General features: G+C 41.5%; 1 protein-coding gene across 1 annotated transcript in view; it reads right to left on the bottom strand.

The window, feature by feature from the left end:
* ENO2 (enolase 2) overlaps window positions 1-23,959 on the bottom strand; it is a 477,844-nt gene that overhangs the window by 210,380 nt on the left and 243,505 nt on the right. The window contains exons 4-6 of the mRNA XM_044079597.1: window positions 15,088-15,146; window positions 12,434-12,503; window positions 10,221-10,354 (exon numbers count right to left, since the gene is read on the bottom strand). Coding sequence (XP_043935532.1) covers window positions 10,221-10,354; window positions 12,434-12,503; window positions 15,088-15,146 — 263 coding nt within the window. The remainder of the gene's footprint in view (window positions 1-10,220; window positions 10,355-12,433; window positions 12,504-15,087; window positions 15,147-23,959) is intronic.

Genomic DNA, 23,959 nt, shown 5'->3' with positions numbered 1-23,959 from the left:
ACTGTGGATTAAGGTTCCAACCTAGTAATGAACTGCTTTCTGTAACTGGGGATTAATGTTCCAACATGTTAATGAGCTGCTTCCTGTAACTGTGGATTAAGGTTCCAACCTGTTAACGAGCTGCTTCCTGTAACTGTGGATTAAGGTTCCAACCTGTTAATGAGCTGCTTCCTGTAACTGTGGATTAAAGTTCCAACCTGTTAATGAGCTGCTTCCTGTAACTGTGGATTAAGGTTCCAACCTGTTAACGAGCTGCTTCCTGTAACTGTGGATTAAGGTTCCAACCTAGTAATGAACTGCTTCCTGTAACTGGGGATTAATGTTCCAACATGTTAATGAGCTGCTTCCTGTAACTGTGGATTAAGGTTCCAACCTGTTAATTAGCTGCTTCCTGTAACTGTGGATTAAGGTTCCAACCTGTTAATGAGCTGCTTCCTGTAACTGTGGATTAAGGTTCCAACCTAGTAATGAACTGCTTCCTGTAACTGGGGATTAATGTTCCAACATGTTAATGAGCTGCTTCCTGTAACTGTGGATTAAGGTTCCAACCTGTTAACGAGCTGCTTCCTGTAACTGTGGATTAAGGTTCCAACCTGTTAATGAGCTGCTTCCTGTAACTGTGGATTAAAGTTCCAACCTAGTAATGAGCTGCTTCCTGTAACTGTGGATTAAGGTTCCAACCTGTTAACAAGCTGCTTCCTGTAACTGTGGATTAAGGTTCCAACATGTTAATGAGCTGCTTCCTGTAACTGTGGATTAAGGTTCCAACCTGTTAACGAGCTGCTTCCTGTAACTGTGGATTAAGGTTCCAACCTGTTAATGAGCTGCTTCCTGTAACTGTGGATTAAAGTTCCAACCTAGTAATGAGCTGCTTCCTGTAACTGTGGATTAAGGTTCCAACCTGTTAACGAGCTGCTTCCTGTAACTGTGGATTAAGGTTCCAACATGTTAATGAGCTGCTTCCTGTAACTGTGGATTAAGGTTCCAACCTGTTAAAGAGCTGCTTCCTATAATTGTGGATTAAGCTTCCAACCTGTTAATGAGCTGCTTCCTGTAACTGTGGATTAAGGTTCCAACCTGTTAATGAGCTGCTTCCTGTAACTGTGGATTAAAGTTCCAACCTAGTAATGAGCTGCTTCCTGTAACTGTGGATTAAGGTCTCAACCTGTTAATTAGCTGCTTCCTGTAACTGTGGATTAAGCTTCCAACCTGTTAATGAGCTGTTTCCTGTAACTGTGGATTAAGGTTCCAACCTGTTAATGAGCTGCTTCCTGTAACTGTGGATTAAGGTCTCAACCTGTTAATGAGCTGCTTCTTGTAACTGTGGATTAAGGTTCCAACCTGTTAACAAGCTGCTTCCTGTAACTGTGGATTAAGGTCCCAACCTGTTAATGAGCTGCTTCCTGTAACTGTGGATTAAGGTTCCAATCTGTTAATGAGCTGCTTCCTGTAACTGTGGATTAAGGTTCCAACCTAGTAATGTGCTGCTTCCTGTAACTGTGGATTAAGGTTCCAACCAGTTAATGAGCTGCTTCCTGTACCTGTGGATTAAGGTTCCAACCTGTTAATGAGCTGCTTCCTGTAACTGTGGATTAAGGTTCCAATCTGTTAACGAGCTGCTTCCTGTAACTGTGGATTAAGTTTCCAACCTGTTAATGAGCTGCTTCCTGTAACTGTGGATTAAGGTTCCAACCTAGTAATGTGCTGCTTCCTGTAACTGCGGATTAAGTTTCCAACCAGTTAATGAGCTGCTTCCTGTACCTGTGGATTAAGGTTCCAACCTGTTAATGAGCTGCATCCTGTAACTGTGGATTAAGGTTCCAACCTGTTAATGAGCTCCGTCCTGTAACTGGGGATTAAGGTTCCAACCTAGTAATGAGCTGCTTCTTGTGACTGTGGATTAAGGTTCCAACCTGTTAATGAGCTCCGTCCTGTAACTGTGGATTAAGGTTCCAATCTAGTAATGAACTGCTTCCTGTAACTGTGGATTAAGGTTCCAAACTGTTAATGAGCTGCTTCCTGTAACTGTGGATTAAGGTTCCAACATGTTAATGAGCTGCTTCCTGTAACTGTGGATTAAGGTTCCAACCTGTTAATGAGCTGCTTCCTGTAACAGTGGATTAAGGTTCCAACTTGTTAATGTGCTGCTTCCTGTAACTGTGGATTAAGGTTCCAACATGTTAATTAGCTGCTTCCTGTAACTGTGGATTAAGGTTCCAACCTGTTAATGAGCTGCTTCCTGTAACAGTGGATTAAGGTTCCAACCTGTTAATGAGCTGCTTCCTGTAACAGTGGATTAAGGTTCCAACCTGTTAATGAGCTGCTTCCTGTAACAGTGGATTAAGGTTCCAACCTGTTAATGAGCTGCTTCCTGTAACTATGGATTAAGGTTCCAACCTGTTAATGTGCTGCTTCCTGTAACTGTGGATTAGGGTTCCAACCTAGTAATGAACTGCTTCCTGTAACTGTGGATTAAGGTTCCAACCTGTTAATGAGCTGCTTCTTGTAACTGTGGATTAGGGTTCCAACCTAGTAATGAACTGCTTCCTGTAACTGTGGATTAAGGTTCCAACCTGTTAATGAACTGCTTCCTGTAACAGTGGATTAAGGTTCCAACCTGTTAATGAGCTGCTTCCTGTAACAGTGGATTAAGGTTCCAACCTGTTAATGAGCTGCTTCCTGTAACAGTGGATTAAGGTTCCAACCTGTTAATGAGCTGCTTCCTGTAACTATGGATTAAGGTTCCAACCTGTTAATGTGCTGCTTCCTGTAACTGTGGATTAGGGTTCCAACCTAGTAATGAACTGCTTCCTGTAACTGTGGATTAAGGTTCCAACCTGTTAATGAGCTGCTTCTTGTAACTGTGGATTAGGGTTCCAACCTAGTAATGAACTGCTTCCTGTAACTGTGGATTAAGGTTCCAACCTGTTAATGAGCTGCTTCTTGTAACTGTGGATTAGGGTTCCAACCTAGTAATGAACTGCTTCCTGTAACTGTGGATTAAGGTTCCAACCTGTTAATGAACTGCTTCCTGTAACTGTGGATTAATGTTCCAACATGTTAATGAGCTGCTTCCTGTAACTGTGGATTAAGGTTCCAATCTGTTAATGAGCTGCTTCCTGTAACTGTGGATTAAGGTTCCAACCTGTTAATGTGCTGCTTCCTGTAACTGTGGATTAGGGTTCCAGTCTAGTAATGATCTGCTTTCTGTAACTGTGGCTTAAGCTTCCAACCTGTTAATGAGCTGCTTCCTTTAACTGTGGATTAAGGTTCCAACCTGTTAATGAGCTGCTTCCTGTAACAGTGGATTAAGGTTCCAACCTGCTAATGAGCTGCTTCCTGTAACTGTGGATTAAGGTTCCAACATGTTAATGTGCTGCTTCCTGTAACTGTGGATTAAGGTTCCAACCTAGTAATGAACTGCTTCCTGTAACTGGGGATGAATGTTCCAACATGTTAATGAGCTGCTTCCTGTAACTGTGGATTAAGGTTCCAACCTGTTAACGAGCTGCTTCCTGTAACTGTGGATTAAGGTTCCAACCTGTTAATGAGCTGCTTCCTGTAACTGTGGATTAAAGTTCCAACCTAGTAATGAGCTGCTTCCTGTAACTGTGGATTAAGGTTCCAACCTAGTAATGAACTGCTTCCTGTAACTGGGGATTAATGTTCCAACATGTTAATGAGCTGCTTCCTGTAACTGTGGATTAAGGTTCCAACCTGTTAACGAGCTGCTTCCTGTAACTGTGGATTAAGGTTCCAACCTGTTAACGAGCTGCTTCCTGTAACTGTGGATTAAGGTTCCAACCTAGTAATGAACTGCTTCCTGTAACTGGGGATTAATGTTCCAACATGTTAATGAGCTGCTTCCTGTAACTGTGGATTAAGGTTCCAACCTGTTAATTAGCTGCTTCCTGTAACTGTGGATTAAGGTTCCAACCTGTTAATGAGCTGCTTCCTGTAACTGTGGATTAAGGTTCCAACCTAGTAATGAACTGCTTCCTGTAACTGGGGATTAATGTTCCAACATGTTAATGAGCTGCTTCCTGTAACTGTGGATTAAGGTTCCAACCTGTTAACGAGCTGCTTCCTGTAACTGTGGATTAAGGTTCCAACCTGTTAATGAGCTGCTTCCTGTAAATGTGGATTAAAGTTCCAACCTAGTAATGAGCTGCTTCCTGTAACTGTGGATTAAGGTTCCAACCTGTTAACGAGCTGCTTCCTGTAACTGTGGATTAAGGTTCCAACATGTTAATGAGCTGCTTCCTGTAACTGTGGATTAAGGTTCCAACCTTTTAACGAGCTGCTTCCTGTAACTGTGGATTAAGGTTCCAACCTGTTAATGAGCTGCTTCCTGTAACTGTGGATTAAAGTTCCAACCTAGTAATGAGCTGCTTCCTGTAACTGTGGATTAAGGTTCCAACCTGTTAACGAGCTGCTTCCTGTAACTGTGGATTAAGGTTCCAACATGTTAATGAGCTGCTTCCTGTAACTGTGGATTAAGGTTCCAACCTGTTAAAGAGCTGCTTCCTATAATTGTGGATTAAGCTTCCAACCTGTTAATGAGCTGCTTCCTGTAACTGTGGATTAAGGTTCCAACCTGTTAATGAGCTGCTTCCTGTAACTGTGGATTAAGGTTCCAACCTGTTAATGAACTGCTTCCTGTAACTGTGGATTAATGTTTCAACATGTTAATGAGCTGCTTCCTGTAACTGTGGATTAAGGTCCCAACCTATTAATGAGCTGCTTCCTGTAACTGTGGATTAAGGTTCCAACATGTTAATGAGCTGCTTCCTGTAACTGTGGATTAAGGTTCCAACCTGTTAATGAGCTGCTTCCTGTAACTGTGGATTAAAGTTCCAACCTAGTAATGAGCTGCTTCCTGTAACTGTGGATTAAGGTCTCAACCTGTTAATTAGCTGCTTCCTGTAACTGTGGATTAAGCTTCCAACCTGTTAATGAGCTGTTTCCTGTAACTGTGGATTAAGGTTCCAACCTGTTAATGAGCTGCTTCCTGTAACTGTGGATTAAGGTTCCAACCTAGTAATGAGCTGCTTCCTGTAACTGTGGATTAAGGTTCCAACCTGTTAATTAGCTGCTTCCTGTAACTGTGGATTAAGGTTCCAACCTGTTAACGAGCTGCTTCCTGTAACTGTGGATTAAAGTTCCAACCTGTTAACGAGCTGCTTCCTGTAACTGTGGATTAAAGTTCCAAACTAGTAATGAGCTGCTTCCTGTAACTGTGGATTAAGGTTCCAACCTGTTAATTAGCTGCTTCCTGTAACTGTGGATTAAGGTTCCAACCTGTTAACGAGCTGCTTCCTGTAACTGTGGATTAAAGTTCCAACCTGTTAACGAGCTGCTTCCTGTAACTGTGGATTAAAGTTCCAACCTAGTAATGAGCTGCTTCCTGTAACTGTGGATTAAGGTTCCAACCTGTTAATTAGCTGCTTCCTGTAACTGTGGATTAAGGTTCCAACCTGTTAATGAGCTGCTTCCTGTAACTGTGGATTAAGGTTCCAACCTGTTAATTAGCTGCTTCCTGTAACTGTGGATTAAGGTTCCAACCTGTTAATGAGCTGCTTCCTGTAACTGTGGATTAAGGTTCCAACCTAGTAATGAACTGCTTCCTGTAACTGGGGATTAATGTTCCAACATGTTAATGAGCTGCTTCCTGTAACTGTGGATTAAGGTTCCAACCTGTTAACGAGCTGCTTCCTGTAACTGTGGATTAAGGTTCCAACCTGTTAATGAGCTGCTTCCTGTAACTGTGGATTAAAGTTCCAACCTAGTAATGAGCTGCTTCCTGTAACTGTGGATTAAGGTCTCAACCTGTTAATTAGCTGCTTCCTGTAACTGTGGATTAAGGTTCCAATCTGTTAATGAGCTGCTTCTTGTAACTGTGGATTAAGGTTCCAACCTGTTAACAAGCTGCTTCCTGTAACTGTGGATTAAGGTCCCAACCTGTTAATGAGCTGCTTCCTGTAACTGTGGATTAAGGTTCCAATCTGTTAATGAGCTGCTTCCTGTAACTGTGGATTAAGGTTCCAACCTAGTAATGTGCTGCTTCCTGTAACTGCGGATTAAGGTTCCAACCAGTTAATGAGCTGCTTCCTGTACCTGTGGATTAAGGTTCCAACCTGTTAATGAGCTGCTTCCTGTAACTGTGGATTAAGGTTTCAATCTGTTAACGAGCTGCTTCTTGTAACTGTGGATTAAGTTTCCAACCTGTTAATGAGCTGCTTCCTGTAACTGTGGATTAAGGTTCCAACCTAGTAATGTGCTGCTTCCTGTAACTGCGGATTAAGTTTCCAACCAGTTAATGAGCTGCTTCTTGTACCTGTGGATTAAGGTTCCAACCTGTTAATGAGCTGCATCCTGTAACTGTGGATTAAGGTTCCAACCTGTTACTGAGCTCCGTCCTGTAACTGGGGATTAAGGTTCCAACCTGTTAATGAGCTGCTTCCTTTAACTGTGGATTAAGGTTCCAACCTGTTAATGAGCTCCGTCCTGTAACTGTGGATTAAGGTTCCAATCTAGTAATGAACTGCTTCCTGTAACTGTGGATTAAGGTTCCAACCTGTTAATGAGCTGCTTCCTGTAACAGTGGATTAAGGTTCCAACCTGTTAATGAGCTGCTTCCTGTAACTATGGATTAAGGTTCCAACCTGTTAATGCGCTGCTTCCTGTAACTGTGGATTAGGGTTCCAACCTAGTAATGAACTGCTTCCTGTAACTGTGGATTAAGGTTCCAACCTGTTAATGAGCTGCTTCTTGTAACTGTGGATTAAGGTTCCAATCTGTTAATGAGCTGCTTCCTGTACCTGTGGATTAAGGTTCCAACCTGTTAATGTGCTGCTTCCTGTAACTGTGGATTAGGGTTCCAGTCTAGTAATGATCTGCTTTCTGTAACTGTGGCTTAAGCTTCCAACATGTTAATGAGCTGCTTCCTTTAACTGTGGATTAAGGTTCCAACCTGTTAATGAGCTGCTTCCTGTAACAGTGGATTAAGGTTCCAACCTGTTAATGAGCTGCTTCCTGTAACAGTGGATTAAGGTTCCAACCTGCTAATGAGCTGCTTCCTGTAACTATGGATTAAGGTTCCAACTTGTTAATGTGCTGCTTCCTGTAACTGTGGATTAGGGTTCCAACCTAGTAATGAACTGCTTCCTGTAACTGTGGATTAAGGTTCCATCCTGTTAATGAGCTGCTTCCTGTAACAGTGGATTAAGGTTCCAACCTGCTAATGAGCTGCTTCCTGTAACAGTGGATTAAGGTTCCAACCTGCTAATGAGCTGCTTCCTGTAACTATGGATTAAGGTTCCAACTTGTTAATGTGCTGCTTCCTGTAACTGTGGATTAGGGTTCCAACCTAGTAATGAACTGCTTCCTGTAACTGTGGATTAAGGTTCCATCCTTTAATGAGCTGCTTCCTGTAACAATGGATTAAGGTTCCAACCTGTTAATGTGCTGCTTCCTGTAACTGTGGATTAGGGTTCCAATCTAGTAATGAACTGCTTCTTGTAACTGTGGATTAAGGTTCCAACATGTTAATGAGCTGCTTCCTTTAACTGTGGATTAAGGTTCCAACCTGTTGACGAGCTACTTCCTGTAACTGTGGATTAAGGTTCCAACCCGTTAATGAGCTGCTTCCTGTAACTGTGGATTAAGGTTCCAATCTGTTAATGAGCTGCTTCCTGTAACTGTGGATTAAGGTTCCAACCTGTTGACGAGCTACTTCCTGTAACTGTGGATTAAGGTTCCAACCCGTTAATGAGCTGCTTCCTGTAACTGTGGATTAAGGTTCCAATCTGTTAAAGAGCTGCTTCCTATAATTGTGGATTAAGGTTCCAACCTGTTAATGAGCTGCTTCCTGTAACTGTGGATTAAGGTTCCAACCTAGTAATGAGCTGCTTCCTGTAACTGTGGATTAAGGTTCCAACCTGTTAATGAGCTGCTTCCTGTAACTGTGGATTAAAGTTCCAACCTAGTAATGAGCTGCTTCCTGTAACTGTGGATTAAGGTCTCAACCTGTTAATTAGCTGCTTCCTGTAACTGTAGATTAAGGTTCTAATTTATTATTGAACTGCTTCCTGTAACTGTAGATTAAGGTTCTAATTTATTATTGAACTGCTTCCTATAACTGTAGATTAAGGTTCTAATTTTTTATTGAACTGCTTCTTGTAACATCTCCTGTGTGACTGTGTACAAGATATATATATTTAGTTATGTAATCAGAGCCCTACTGATCACAGAAAGGATGCAGCAAAAAGCACAATAAAGACTTATCTATTACTCCATCACTCTTTGGAGCACTTTATGACTAGAGGTAAGCTGATGGTTCATGGGAGTTAAACTAGCAGTACTAACTGTAGGCTTAGACATATCAAGGATCTTCAGACTCACATAATGGACAATGACAAACCGAAGGTAAGTATTAACAGTACACAGCAGGTATCTGAAGGTAAGTATTGGCGGTACACAGCATGTATCTGAAGGTATGTATTAGCAGTACACAGCAGGTATCTGAAGGTAAGTATTAGCAGTACACAGCATGTATCTGAACGTAAGTATTAGCAATACACAGCAGGTATCTGAAGGTAAGTATTAGCAGTACACAGCAGGTACCTGAAGGTAAGTATTAGCAGTACACAGCAGGTAACTGAAGGTAAGTATTAGCGGTACATGGCAGGTATCTGAAGGCAAGTATTAGCGGTACACAGCAGGTATCTGAAGGTAAGTATTAGCAGTACACAGCATGTATCTGAAGGTAAGTATTAGTGGTACACAGCATGTATCTGAAGGTAAGTATTAGAAGTATATAGCAGGTATCTGAAGGTGAGTATTAGCAGTACACAGCATGTATCTGAACGTAAGTATTAGCAGTACACAGCAGGTATCTGAAGGTAAGTATTAGCAGTACACAGCAAGTATCTGGAGGTAATTATTAGCAGTACACAGCACGTATCTGTAGGTAAGTATCAATGGTACACAACATGTATCTGAAGGTAACTACTAGTGGTACACAGCAGGTACCTGAAGGTAAATATTAGCAGTACACAGCAGGTATCTGAAGGTAAGTATTAGCGGTACACATCATGTATCTGAAGGTAAGTATTAGTGGTACACAGCATGTATCTGAAGGTAAGTATTAGAAGTACACAGCACATATACCCTTCCTTCTCTTGTCATTACTCTGCAGGAAGACAGGAACTTGTAAAACAAAAGCTTTTCCTTACACACAGGAATTGTGTGAACTACCCAAGCAAGGTATAGCAGTAATGCATTCAGTTAACTCATAGTAAAATAGAAAATGACTTTCGTACGCAAGAGTAAATGGGGAGTGAATGCCACTTTTTGTGGATATTTTAATTGCTGGTGGGACTGTACCACTATACACAAATACTGACAGGGCCACAACCCCATGTGTTCATACAACACAGGCACTATGCTGCTGCTTACAATTCACAGGTGGAGAATTAGAGACACAGGAGGCAGGAATATTATGAATATTGCAGGAAAAGGGAACTGGACTGGCAGTCAAGCCCTCAGTTTGGTTATTTTTAACATTTTCATATACATCTCATGATTTAGCTGTTAGGCTGTGTAAATTCTGTCATCTTCACCTGTTATCTTTTTTTGTATTCTGCTCTGCCTATGAAAAATATATACTACTATTAACGGAACACGGACACACACACACACACACATATATATATATATATATATTTGTTTTGAATAAACACAGATCAGAGTTAATCAGTATTACTAACCCAGGAATTTGGAATTAGTAAGGTGTATGGTAATATTCGATTTGCTGTCATCTAGACACCAGTATTAGCATTACATTATAAAATGTGTACACACTGTGATGGGCTAATAATTGATTTCACTCTCTTTATAGTAGAGACATCTTGGCCTAACAGCCTTATCGATGAGCTGATGACAGAACAGAGTACAGTGTCTACTCTCCTTGTCATTAATGATGTACTATGAATCACCTGACCGTTGTGTTGCCTGCACTACCTCAGGAATTGCTAAGTTTGTGTCTTCCCTTCATCTAACTGTTCTCTCCTATAGTATAACATTATTTAGAGCTGTCTGTAGTGATGAACACTGACCAATTAAATGTACTTGGCATCCTAGAATCAATGTCTTTCCATTTTAGCACTGGCCCCCTTCTCAACACTGTTTTGCATCAAGTTAATGGTACAAGTTCTTACAGGAACTGGAAGAATGAGGTCCGAGTTTCCAGCAAGGTCAGCAATGTGGCGGTAGAGGGGTACTCCTTTCTCTGCAGCACCTGCTTTACACACAGCGAGTGATACACCCAGGATGGCATTTGCTCCAAATTTAGCTGCAGAAAGAGAGTAAAAGAAAGAGAGAGAGAGAAGGAAAAAACAATTATATTTCATATATTTTAGCTAATGATCAGTTTTAATGCAGAGGTGAAATAATCAGTATACCAACATATGACCATGTAACTATCTCACAGTGTTAGAAAAAGACAAAATAGATTTTTGTACTTGTTATGGCAGGTATAAGGTTATGATGCTTCAGTCTTTTGGGACCGTTAGTGTTTTGACCTTTTTATTAGATTATTCATACTCTCTTGATTGGCTGGGTCTGGTTTATTTAATTGTTTGTAATACTGTTACCTACTATGCACGATGCTTCCAGTTTCAAAAGGCACTTGTCATGCACCGTTTGACAGCAACAGCAGCATTAATTTGGCAAGTTAAGCTGCCATACTGTTCAGACTTGGTCAGGAACGAAGTGCAAAAGAGTCATGTCTCCTTATGTGTGTGTGTGTGTGTGTGTGTGTGTGTGTGTGTGTGTGTGTGTGTGCATGTCCGCCCATGTGTGTGTGTGTGTGGGGGGGGGGGGCGGGTTGGAGAATTAACCTCTTGATGAACAAACATGTCAGCTGAGTGGTGGGAGGTGAGATACGAATAACAGGTGGGTGGACATTTTTCATTCATTATCCTACCATCCTAGGTGGTGCCTGTTTGTCGAATGAGCACTACATGCAAGTGCAATCTGCAGTAGGGCCTCTGCACTTGTATATGCAGTTATCATCCCCATCAGTGTCATACCACTCAACTGTACAGATTTTCGCAGAATGTCCAGATTTTTGCCTCATATTTTTAGTTTGTTTTTCATAAAATTGTGGTTTTCTGGCAAATTAGTAGCAAATCATTAAAGACTGAAGTTATAAAATAATGACAGACAATTGTGTTTCATTGATTAGACCCTTCAGAAAATTCAAGCTAATGCAAAACCTGTTAAGCTGTCAACTTTCTAAGCTTGTAAGAGCAATATTTAAACATTGTCCCTATTCTTGGGCCTTTGTCCCACTTTTATTTATGGCTTTGTCCAGATTTCTTGCTGTAAGAGCTTGAGTGGTATGATCAATGTCTCTGCCCCCTCACTGCCATCTAAATTTGTATGGTATTCAGGTGGCTGTGGAATGTCTTCTCACAGCTAGCATTCTGGCTGCCACTAAAGGATGTTTCTTTGGTGAATAACTCCACTCACCCCCCTTTGATTGGACATTTGGCCAAAAGCCACTAAAGCCTACCTTCCTGGTTAGTTTGCCACATGAACCTCATTCAGATTGTAGACAAAACGACACCACCTTTACCTAAGGAGCTCACCCATTCTGATGGCTTAACAGCACAGGAAAAAGTGCTGTTAATGTGAGGAAGACAGCAACCTTGAGCACTTGGTCTTCATCTCCATGGCAGAACCTACTAGTATCACTTCTGCTATGCTATGCCTATCAAAAACTCTACTAAACATCAACAGTAATGTTCAACAAACAATGCTGGCTGTCTGTCTGCCTATCTTTTTGTCTAACTACATATATATTCCATTTAAATGACAGACTGTTTCCCCACTTCATGTAACAGATACTTAAAAGGATTGTACAAAAATCTCAAACATGTTTCAGCAATGGTACTTTGAGGGAGATTGTTAGAAAACGGCTAGTTGACATTACCTTCAGCACTGGGAGGATGAAATTAAACAGATGTCATGATATTCACAAACTACAACAGATGTCATTTAACTGTGAACTGTTGTACTAGGGCAGACCTTTATATTATCCAAGAGCTGAAGTTAAGTAAATGAAGCTAGTTGAGAGGTTTGGGTCCCAGGCTCCCAGCCTACAGTGTAATCCAGCATTTTGCTGGAACTCAAGTACTAATGCAAGTCTCAAGTTTCACACTGAAAGAGACATGGGTTTCACAAGTGTAGCTGTTCAATCTTGTAGAACAAACACCTTATTTCCAACACAAAAAACTCAGAAGTAAGGGTTTGGTTGTCTGTTCTGATGAAGGATAAGCAGAAGGTATATAATGTAAGGAATTTTTGAAATTGCACTGCATGAGGAGGCAAGATCCAGGTGAAGATATATACAGAAAAAAAGTCTCACATTTGTTTTCTGTTCCATCCAGCTCAATCATCAGATTGTCGATACTCTCCTGCTCGACCACACTTAGACCCTGGAAAAAGGCAAAACATATTGTGGGTCAGAACATCTACTTATGTCACAACAGACTTTATGCAGATGTGATGCTGAATCTGAATGTAGACAGATGTGTGTTTATTCTTCTTCCTTACTTTTTAGGTTGGCTTGTTAGCATGTCTGAGCACAAGCTATTGTTTCACAAGGACAGTAAATGAATAAACATCTTAATGATCTGATCAAAGTCCAAGCCAAAGTCCAAGTGAACTTTATTGTCATTCAGACCACACAACAGTGCAACTGAATGAAATCAGACCACACAGCAGTGCAACTGAACAAAATTGCGTTACTTATAACTCAATGCGCATACAACATATAGTGGTAATATTAATACAACAATAACATATACTAATGCTAATCCAACAATAACAACAGTAAGACATTTATGCAGGGCAGTAACAAGTACAATGACATGCACCAAGACTGTTCCACTTGCATGTCTTTGTCAGTACCCAAAATATTAAACAGATACTATATTGCACAGATCAGAATCAGACAGATTTCAATGATGTGATAAAGGCAACAACATAAACTTTGAATTATTTGGCAGAGGAGATCCAGAGCAGGCAGAACTGACTCTTTCACATTGCCAGTGCAATGCTAATATAAAATGGTGGCACTAATTAGTAGGGAATAAAATGGTGGTACTAATTAGTAGGGAAGGTTTCCTGATTTCCATTACTGCAAGCAACAATAAAACTCTCATGATGCTTAATGCATCACTGCTTGCCCCCCAGATACTGCAGGGTATTTGCTGTCTTCTATCTCTGCCACTCTTCTGTGCAAATGGAACTAAAAATACTTGCAATTAAATTTAACCCTGTCTGCATGCAGGCACAGGTTTTATTGTAAGATGAAAAAAAATGAGGACGATTTAAATTGTTAAAATAAGAGTTAATGAAAACTTTACTCTAGTAAACTTTAACCCTGCCTACATACAAAGGCTCTTCCATAATACAAATAAATAAATATAGTACAAATGGCCTACCATTTCACAGTGTTTTACAAGTGTATGGATTAGAGCATACTGGAGTATGTAACTGATAAAAGTAATAGAAGTTTAGTATGCTGTTATCTTGGTAGAAATAAATGATCCCTTCCTGCATTTACAAGTAAAAGCAACTAGCTTAAGTTTTCATCCATGTTGTGCCTGATTGAGGCTGCAAATGGCAAAGCTAAACATACACAGTGAGTTTGTGTCCTGTCTCTATGATCATTTAATAAGTCATAGGTAAAGATTTATTGGTAAATATTAGCTAATCAGTCTGCAGACTATAGCAAGCCTAGCCAATAACCAGAGGTCAGAATCAAACCCTGTACCTTGTATTTGTGAAGTAAAGCCCTTTGCTGAGTCTGAACAGCTGCATTCACTTCTTATTTCCAAATCTCATTGCACAATTTAATACTTTTAACAATTATTCATGTGCCTACCATATTACACAAACGCAACAATTTTTATTGCAGTCATTTCCATTATATACTGTGTTCCTGGTTTGGTCAATCATTGTGTATTTTACTTCATTATCAGACAGCTGTCTGCATACATTAAACTTTATGAAGATGTTGTGAACAGCAGGAGTAATACATTAGGAAAGAAAATAGAATAAAAATACTATGTCCCTGAGACATATGATAAAGAGGACATCATTATTTAAAAAGACAGTCATAAAGGCATACACAACTAACAGCAAGCTCCATGTTTAGTGGTAATATTAAATAGCAATACAAGCAGAAGCTAGAACTGAAGCCTTGTTTGTGTAGCAGCAATCTCAGAGTATTCAACTGTTCAAAACAGTTCATACAGAAACTGAATAATTACACAGTCGTCCACACTCAGGAAGTTTCAGAATCACTGCCTCCAGGAAATGCAGACTTACTACTAATATGATTTGTACCTAAATCTGGAGAAACAGTAGGAAGTGATAAATATATGGCTAAACATCAAGTCAACAATCACAGAAACTACTTCAATTGATAATAAATACTGAAAAAATAACATTGCATATCATTTACTATAACAAAAAATACAAAAGAATGTTTGTTTTTTTTCAGGAGGTGAGCTCCCTGTATCCCCCAACGTCTCTGCGTATCTAAACTTACTAACTCCAGGATCAGACAACCTTTTGCTTCCAAACAATGTTCTGAGCCATGTTTGTGCACATTATAACTCAATTTATTGCTGCCATATATGTGCAGGTAAAGGCCCAGTGCCTTCTGTGGTGTCCGCCAAGCTTTGAACTTGTGCTGATCTTAAGCCCAGCTCTCTTATCTGAAACAGACTGGGCTCTCCCGTAAAACTTGTCTCCCTACCTGATTTGACAGCTGCAGCCTATTTTTAAATGGGGGCACCTGCACTTTGGGTTAAAATCAAATTGCTTCACCCCAGATCATAATTGCTTATTATACAGTAACATTGACCTTGAATATAACAGCCACAGTTGTGCACTTCAAGGTTAGTAGTACTCTTATGACCCATTAACCCTTTTCTATCCTTTGAAAAGCATTCAGAGGGAGAACAGCACAAAAAAAAAAAAAAAAGAAAGACAGGAAGTGAATCTTACCGAGGAGATAACAGCTGGAGCAATGCTGGTGTTAATGTGGTCCACAGCTTGTAGTACTCCTAATGAGAAAGTATAGAAACAAAATTTCAGAAATGATTTCACAGTTTCATGCCATGAAACTTAAACCTAACTAACAAGCTACCGGGAAAATCAACCAAACTGTAACAAAGATGACTCCATAGTCAGCAGACGGAAGGCTAAAAGTTCTGGGAAGTTCATTATTTTTCATACATGACAGGTTGCATATCCAGCATGAAGTGTATGTTCAGTTGTTTTGGTGGAGGGACCCTTTTGATTAGAGTGCTACACTGAAGGCAAAACACACATTCTTGTAAAAAACATTTATATTATGTCAGCAGATGGGGTAAGTTGGTTGAATGCAACAGAGGGCAGAAATGTTTTAACTTCCTCACTTTTCTGCATACAGATATTTCCCTTCTCAAACTGGTATGATTATCGAGTTGACATATTTAAGTCTGAAGAGCATGGGATTGCAGGAGCCACCTTTTTATCGTGGTAGTTTGTGTTCATTGTTTTTTGCATTCAACACTTGCTTGTGCAAAAAAACAGAGAGGATGCAACAATGAGTGAATGCGCATTTGTGTGACTCACATATGGTTGAATTTAGTTTTATATAGAGTGGTTAAACAAAAGTGGGCAAGAAAAAAAGAAGCTATGTCTTACCATAATGTTCCATCTGTGTTGTTGATCTTTTTTGATTCATCACTGATGGGTTTGGTTCCCAGCCCTCAGAACCGAGTCGGCCTATTACCAAGCTCACACCAGCCAAAAAACTCTCGAGCTAAGCTTCTACCCAGAATGGCCTTCTCCCAGTTACTCAGATCGAGTTTGCTGAAGATAGAGAAGTAAAGCTGAAGCCACTTCTGCGCAAATGGCTTAGTACACCATTTGGACCCAAAGCATCCCCCAGGAGCCTTTGATGGGGGAAGGGGGTGGGATGTGATGAATGAACACTGCTCCAATGAATTCTATTTGCTGCATAGGAGTAAGGTTTGATTTCTTCCAGTGTACTGTTATACCCAAAGTTTTTGCCAGAGAGAGAGAGTGTAATGCAGGACTGTTACCAGCAGATGCTTGGTGGGGGTGGTGAGGAGCCAGTTGTACAAATATGGAAACACTCAGAATCCTTGTAGTCTCAAATGAGTTGTGACCACTGCCATACACTTCGTGAACACTCTGGGTGCTGTAGAGAGACCGAATGGCAGGGCACAAAACCGATAGTGACTGAATCCCAGCCGGAAGAGAAACAGACTCCTGGAGCATTTCTCCATTTCGATGCGGTAATACACATCCCTGAGATCTATCGAGCACATCCAATTGCCTTCCCTTAAAAAATGGAGAATGGACTGAACTGTGACCATCCGGAATTTGATTTGGGTGACAGACTTGTTCAAGCTGCTGAGATCCAGAATGGTTTTCCAGTCCCCTGTCTTTTCTGGCACCAAAAAGAATCTTGAGTAGAATCTGGATCCACATTGGTCTGGTGGGACTGGTTGGATAACTCTTTTTGAGACAGCTTTATTATTTCTGAAGCTGTGTCTTCCCTTTGACTGGGTGGAACATTGGAAAGCTTTTTTGGAAGTGTTGGTTGACAAGAAAGGGGAGTGGTGTAACCTCTGGTGATTATACTCTGCATCCAATGACTGGTGATAATAGAGTACCAGGCAGCTTGGTGCAGAGAAAAATTACCCCCAACTGCTTTCAGTGGTAATCAGTCGGGCTGCTCTTCAGGAGTGCTGGTAAGGCGTCTTCCAGAATTGTTACTTCCTCTGCCCCTAGGGGCATCATCACCACGTGCGATATGGAAAGGACCCTGAGAATTTTTGTGCCACATTTTCTCACTCCTCTGATTCCTGGAAAAGGAACATTGAGGGTTGGAAAACTGTAGGCCTACAGCAGATAGAGTCTTGCCATATTGCTCACACCTGGCTAGCATGTCCTTCACCTTGGAGCCAAAAAGGGACAATGCTTCGATGGGAGTATTCAAAAAAGAAGACTTGAAGGGATCCACGAGGGCACAAATGCACATCCAGGCATGATGTCTCATGACAATGCCTGAACCTACTGCTCTAGCCATCCCTTCAGTTGCATGTAATAGCAACCTCGTGGATGAGATGGAAATCGCTGTCCCTTACCTCATTAGACACCTGTCCTGTGAGTGTTCCCTCTGGAGCCTAGTAAAATGTGCCAAGTAGTTCAGAGAACATATGGCATAGGTTGCTGATGCATAAACTCACTTCCCAAGTCTGTCCACCACCCGGAACTCTCTGTCAGGTGGGTGGACAGCAGAACTTTCCTTAGCCAAGTCCTTTTTCATGGCCGCCACCACCACCATACCATTGACTGGTAACCCTCTGGACCAATGCAAGTTCTCCTCGGGCGGGGAAAGAATTTTGTCTGGTCTCTGAGGGATTGCCTCAGTGGAATCAGGGTTCTTTCAAGCGCATGGCACAATGAGCTGGACAAGCTCATTGGCAGGCGGAGTCACCCAAGAGGTAGATGGCTGGGTGCGAAAAGCCTGCAGGAACATGGTCTCCTCAGATGAAGGGTTGCAGGGCTTCCAGTCACCTCTCTGTTTCAGCATTTCAAGGATGTCTCCAAAGGAGACATCATCAGAAGGTGACCGTGGGGACCCTTCACCATCATCGTAAACCATGTATTCTGTTAGAGACTCCTCAGGTGAGTCTACGTGCTTCCTCTTGCACAATCTCTTTTGAGGGGGGCTCCTCAGTGGGAGCCTCTGAGAAGGACTCAGAAGAGTGAATACCCTGAACAGGGGTGTCCTGCGGCTTCTCTGCCTGGTTCCCCAGGGAGGTGGTCTGTGGCAGCTGTAAACAACCAAAGGCAAAAGAATAACCGAACAAATGGACTACCAATTAAATAGTTATATAGGTAAGTTTTAAGTTTAGTGTAATTCAGCAGATTATGGTAGATAGGTATGGAAGGACACTGGATGTTTATTTAGATATAGCTGAAATGAATTGGCAGTTGATTCTTAATGCTTTGGAACATCCAGGCATTAACGACTGCATTAGTATCATGCCCATTTTAAAACTGAAAAACATTTTGGGATGAACAATACTCACCCTGTTTTATTGTTATTTTTTACATTTAATTTTCTATTATCATATTATTTTCTTATTATTGTTTTTTATTGCTCACAGGTATTGTTTTGAGTGTATTTTAATTACTTTAATAATAGCAGTACCTGATGAAATTTCTTTAACAATAGCAGTTTATGATTTAACACTGTTTGTTTAGTATTAAGGTTTTTATTCAGTTTACAATTATGTTTTTAGTGATGTTGTGTGTTTTAATTTGTATGCTGGCCTACCTATATAACTATTTAATTGGTAAATTGATAGTAGATGATGTCATTTTTAGGTGTGTATATAAGGTTTGCTGTTTTTTGTATCAGTTGTGTTCTGATGAAGTCGGATTAAAGACGAAACCTAGGTAAACTCGTGCTTCTTGACAATTCATTTCTCTGGTTGCTTCCTGGAGTCCATTTGTTCGGTTATTCTTTTGTCTGTGGCAGCTGTAACTCAGGGGGCAAGAACTGGGGTTCCAATGTCAACGGAGTGCTTCAAGAAGCAAGAGCCCTCTCCATTGCACAGAAAGCAGGTCCGCCTGAAGAGTGATGGTAGCCCAGAACCAAGAAAGACAACCTCGGAACCAGGGTCACACCCCACACCTAGAACCCATCCCCATGGATGGAGCCTCAAGCAGGATCAGTGCAGACAAAACAACCAGCACTGAGGACAGAACTGAAAGCACACCCAGAACTGCTCCCTGAGCTGAGAAGCCTGCCTCTTAATCCTAAGATTGAGGGAGGAACTGAGGATGAAAGGGCCAAACCCAGAGCCTGAGTGAGGTCCAATATAGGCGCTGAAGTAGTGGGTTCCGAGAAGGATGTCAGAGCAGAAATCTTTGAAACTGGAATGGTCGAAGGAGGAGAGTAAGATGGTGTCCGTGGAGAAACCAACCCAAGTCCTGTAGGCGGATGGGTCTTAAAAGGTGTAGGTATCCCCCTGGCTGCCAACAGCTGGTCCACATGATGCACCACAAGTTCTGACAGGCTCCTGGTGGATCTAGTGGATACTCCGGATGGGGAGTCAGGTTGATCAATGAATGGGCTATACATCTGACCCAGGAATGGATTTATGGATGGAGAGTATCAGGTCCATGGTGCAAGGTCTGCCGGCACTGATGTCTCAAGTTTTGAGACCAGGATTAAAGGGGTCAAGTCCAGTTTAATCGGAACAACACTCGGTGCTGAAGGGGCACTTTGAGCCAAATTGGGGGATTCCAAAGTCATATCTGATGTAGGCATGAAAGACGTCCACTGAGCCAGAGTGATCACAGGTGCAGAAGTCATAGCAGGCTTGGTGAGGTCTATCATCGGTGCTGGAGGCAGAATCGGTGCTGAAGCTGGCACTGATATCATAAGTTTACAAGGATGGTGCCAACGAGGCTGATTTATGCTCCAAGGACAACTTTAGAACTTTTGGTTTCACATGCTTACCCTGATCACCTGAGGGTGAGGAGGAAACAGAGTGGGACCTCTTTTTATCTTTAGTAGGAGGGGTTGAGACCTCCATCGCAGAAATGGCCTCTGAAAAGGGAGACTTAAGTAACCCTTTCAGTATCAATTTATTCTTGCGCTCATTCAGAGTGTATTGACTGAAACTTTCAAAAATGCCACAGGGAGGTTGCACTGAAAGATGGGGCACCCCTAAACAATACACACAATCATCATGAGAGTCACTATTAGGTAACCTGCCATTACATGAAGTACAATGCTTAAACTCCAAAGTACCCTTCATATCTGACATCTTGAAAGAGAGACACAACAGGTTAGCACTTCAAAAAAAATCGAAATAACTCTGTTTTAGCAATTCAGACAGAGTTCAAAACCACACAATATTATAGATATGCATATAACAGAAACTTACTATTGAAAGGCACTAACAGGTTAGGAAGGAAAATAGAAATACCAACAATGGTACTGGAGGAATACCACAAGGGTAAGGAGGGAGGGCCGTACCAACAATGGTACTTGAAAATTTACCAACAGGTAGAAAAAAAAAAAAAAAGAACAAGATGTAACTGTAATTTAACGCAAGAAAGACACGCTCAATAAAGGAAGAAATCTCAATGAGTTTTTCACACAAAATATCACAAAAGTTTTCACTTATCTGAGATCTCGGCTGAAACGCGGCTTTATGGCTATGTTGCAAATAAGACCTGAGGTAATAGGGAGAAGGGCATTCTGGGTAGAAGCTTAGCTCGAGAGTTTTTTGGCTGGCGTAAGCTTGGTACTTGGCTGACTTGGTTCCAAGGCTCGGAACCGAACCCATCAGTGATGAATGGAAAGAAGATTAACATCATCAGAGTTAATGTTTGAATGAAAAAGTGGTGGTTGTGAAGATGTACAAGACTGTTTTATGGCAGTTCGTGTGACTATGTAAGTGTCCATAGGTTAGGATCGAGTTAGGGTTAGGTAAGGGGATAGATGTTGTGCATGTTTTGTGTTGTGCGTGTTCTGTGTCCTTTTGTCTTGTGCAGTGATACTGTTAGGGAAAGGTTTTAGTAATGTAATGCGCATGGTTAAGGTTAGAAGTAGGGCAGGGTTAGGGTTACAGTTAGGGTTGGCACACATGAATAAGGTAGGCAGGCAAAGCTATTCAAGACATATTATCCTTGATGAGGAAATACTTCATTATTGACTAAGTTGCATGTCTCTGTATTGCCCTTAACTACCACGAGAGCAAATCAGCTCTTTCCCATGGCAGTCAACTGTGGTAGCCCATGCATTATGTAGGCAGAGGCACTCCACACACACACACACACACACACACACACACACACGCACACGCACACGCACACGCACACGCACACGCACACACACACACACACACACACACACACACACACACACACACACACACACACACACAGGCATAGTTTTTACCTCTTCCTTAGTGTACAGCATGCCCCTGCTGAATCATCTTAGCCTTGTCTCTGACCTCATAAATTCTTACAGTCAGTCATTATACCAGGCATTAGAGTTTCATTAATCTTAATGTTCCAAAAATACCTTGTGATGCTAGACCTGTTGCACCATTAACTTTTTAAGTGAGTTCATAGTTAATTACTAGGCTAGCTGCCTTAATGGACATTCTAAGCCTAGCTAATTTCTCTCCCAAAGGTGGGAATCAAACACTGTACCTTGCATCTGTGAGTCAAACATCTTAACCATTATACCATCCCCCACCCATACAAAAGTTTACAGATTCTCCCTGATGTCATCTTGTGTTTTTCCCAAGCCTTCCCTCCATCCCTCTCAACTTTGCCTTATTTTACAGGACCCTCCTGCTTATACTTGCCCTTCCCCTTGTGACTCACGGACCGTTGCAATCATTGCATAATGCAAGACATTACGGTTTACGGTTTCTTACTTATTATTAGTAAAAAAGCTCACAACGCTACCTCCTCAGGTAGCACAGAGGGTTAAGAAGTTGCTCTCTCTGTCAAGAGTGTAGACTTTGAACTTTTTCCCAGTTTGACTTTAATTTTCTTTCTATGGCATTAAGGTAATCTAGAAGTATCCTGGTGTTTAGTGGTGGTGCAGAAAGCTAACAGGGTAAAGGGTATGAATATTTCTAAGTGCCTTTATGGCATGATATAAAGAGAAAAGTTCAACTGCAAAGGCCAGCACACAATATAGCTGCTTGTTCAAATTCAAACTTTAATCAAGTAAAACAGATTCCATCCAAATAGGAAGCACATAAGAATTCAGTTCCAAACACCAACAGGTAGCTAACACTGATGAAGGCTATAAGCTGAAACTGGTATGCTTTTTCCACCTGTTGCTGTTTAGAACTGATTGCTTATGTACTTCCTGTTTGGATGGAATCTGTTTCACTTGATTAAACTTTGAATTTGAACAAGCAGCTATATTGTGTGCTGGCCTTTGCAGTTGAATGTTTGTTTTTTTCAGACTGGCACCTTACCATACTTGCGTGGAGGTTGGTATTTTCTTATGACTTAAAGAGGTATCACTTCTGTATAGTGTTCTAACTCCCATGGCTTTCATGATGCAAAATTTTTTTTATTTTTTTAAAGTGCCTTTAAGGCCAGGCATAAGTCTTATCCCAGGTGTCTATTGGTTCCCCTGACCCATGTAAGTCTTATCCCAGGTGTCTATTGGTTCCCCTGACCCATGTAAGTCTTATCCTAGGTGTCTATTGGTTCCCCTGACCTATGTAAGTCTTATCCCATGTGTCTATTGGCTCTCTTGGCTCATGTAAATCTTATCCCAGGTATCTGTTGGTTCCCCTGACCCATATCTTATACGTGTTATCCCTTGTGTCTATTGGTTCCCCTGACCCATGTAAGTCTTATCCTAGGTGTCTATTGGTTCCCCTGACCAATGTAAGTCTTATCCCAGGTGTCTATTATTTCCCCTGACCCATATAAGTCTTATCCCAGGTGTCAATTGGTTCCCCTGACCTATGTAGGTCTTAACTCAGGTGTCTATATTGGTTCCTCTGACCCATGTAAGTCTTATCCCAGGTGTCTATTGGTTCCCTTGACCCATGTAAGCCTTATCCCAGGTGTCTATTGGTTCCCCTGACCCATGTACGTCTTATCCCAGGTGTCTATTGGTTCCCTGACACATGTAAGTTTTATCCCAGGTGTCTATTGGTTCTCTTGACTCGTATAAGTCTTATCCCAGGTATCTGTTGGCTCCCCTGACCCATATCTTATAAGTGTTATCCCAGGTGTCTATTGGTTCCCCTGACCCATGTCTTATAAGTCTTATACCAGGTGACTTTTGGTTCCCCTGACCCATGAAGTCTTATCCCAGGTGTCTATTGGTTCCCCTGACCCATGTAAGTCTTATCCCAGGTGTCAATTGGTTCCCCTGACCCATGTAGGTCGTATCCCAGGTGTCTATATTGGTTCCTCTGACCCATGTAAGTCTTATCTCAGGTGTCTACTGGTTCCTCTGACCCATGTAAGTCTATCTCAGGTGTCTATTGGTTCCCCTGACCCATGTAAGTCTTATCCCAGGTGTCTGTTGATTCCCCTGACTGATATCTTATAAGTCTTATCCCAGGTGTCTATTGGTTCCCTGACACATGTAAGTTTTATCCCAGGTGTCTATTGGTTCCCCTGACCCATGTAAGTCTTATCTCAGGTGTCAATTGATTCCCCTGACCCATGTAAGTCTATCCCAGGTATTTATTGGTTCCCTTCACCCATGCAAGTCTTATCCCAGGTGTCTATTGGTTCCCATGACCCATGTAAGTCTTATCCCAGGTGTCAGTTGGTTCCCCTGACCCATGTAGGTCTTATCCCAGGTGTCTATATTGGTTCCTCTGACCCATGTAAGTCTATCCCAGGTGTCTATTGGTTCCCCTGACCAATGTAAGTCTTATTCCATGTGTCTATTGGTTCTCTTGGCTCATGTAAATCTTATCCCAGGTATCTGTTGGTTCCCCTGACACATATCTTATATGGGTTATCCCAGGTGTCTATTGGTTCCCCTGACCCATGTCTTATAAGTCTTATCCCAGGTGTCTATTGGTTCCCTGACCCATGTAAGTCTTATCCCAGGTGTCTATTGATTCCCCTAACCCATGTAAGTCTTATCCCAGGTATCTATTGGTTCTCCTGACCCATGCAAGTCTTATCCCAGGTGTCTATTGGTTCCCCTGAAAATATTTTTTATTATTTTTTAAATGTGTTAAAGGTACAATAGAAATAGTTATCCCTGGTGTCTAGTGTTCCCCCAGACACACTTCCTTCATACTGCAAAATGTTCTGTCCTTTTAAATGCCTT

The sequence above is a fragment of the Protopterus annectens genome, chromosome 8.part0, assembly GCF_019279795.1.
Source record: "Protopterus annectens isolate FY-2018-M chromosome 8.part0, PAN1.0, whole genome shotgun sequence".
NCBI classification, from domain to species: Eukaryota; Metazoa; Chordata; order Ceratodontiformes; family Protopteridae; genus Protopterus; species Protopterus annectens.
The sequence above is the reverse complement of the archived record's forward strand: the minus strand, read 5'-3'. Positions and strand labels throughout refer to the sequence as shown.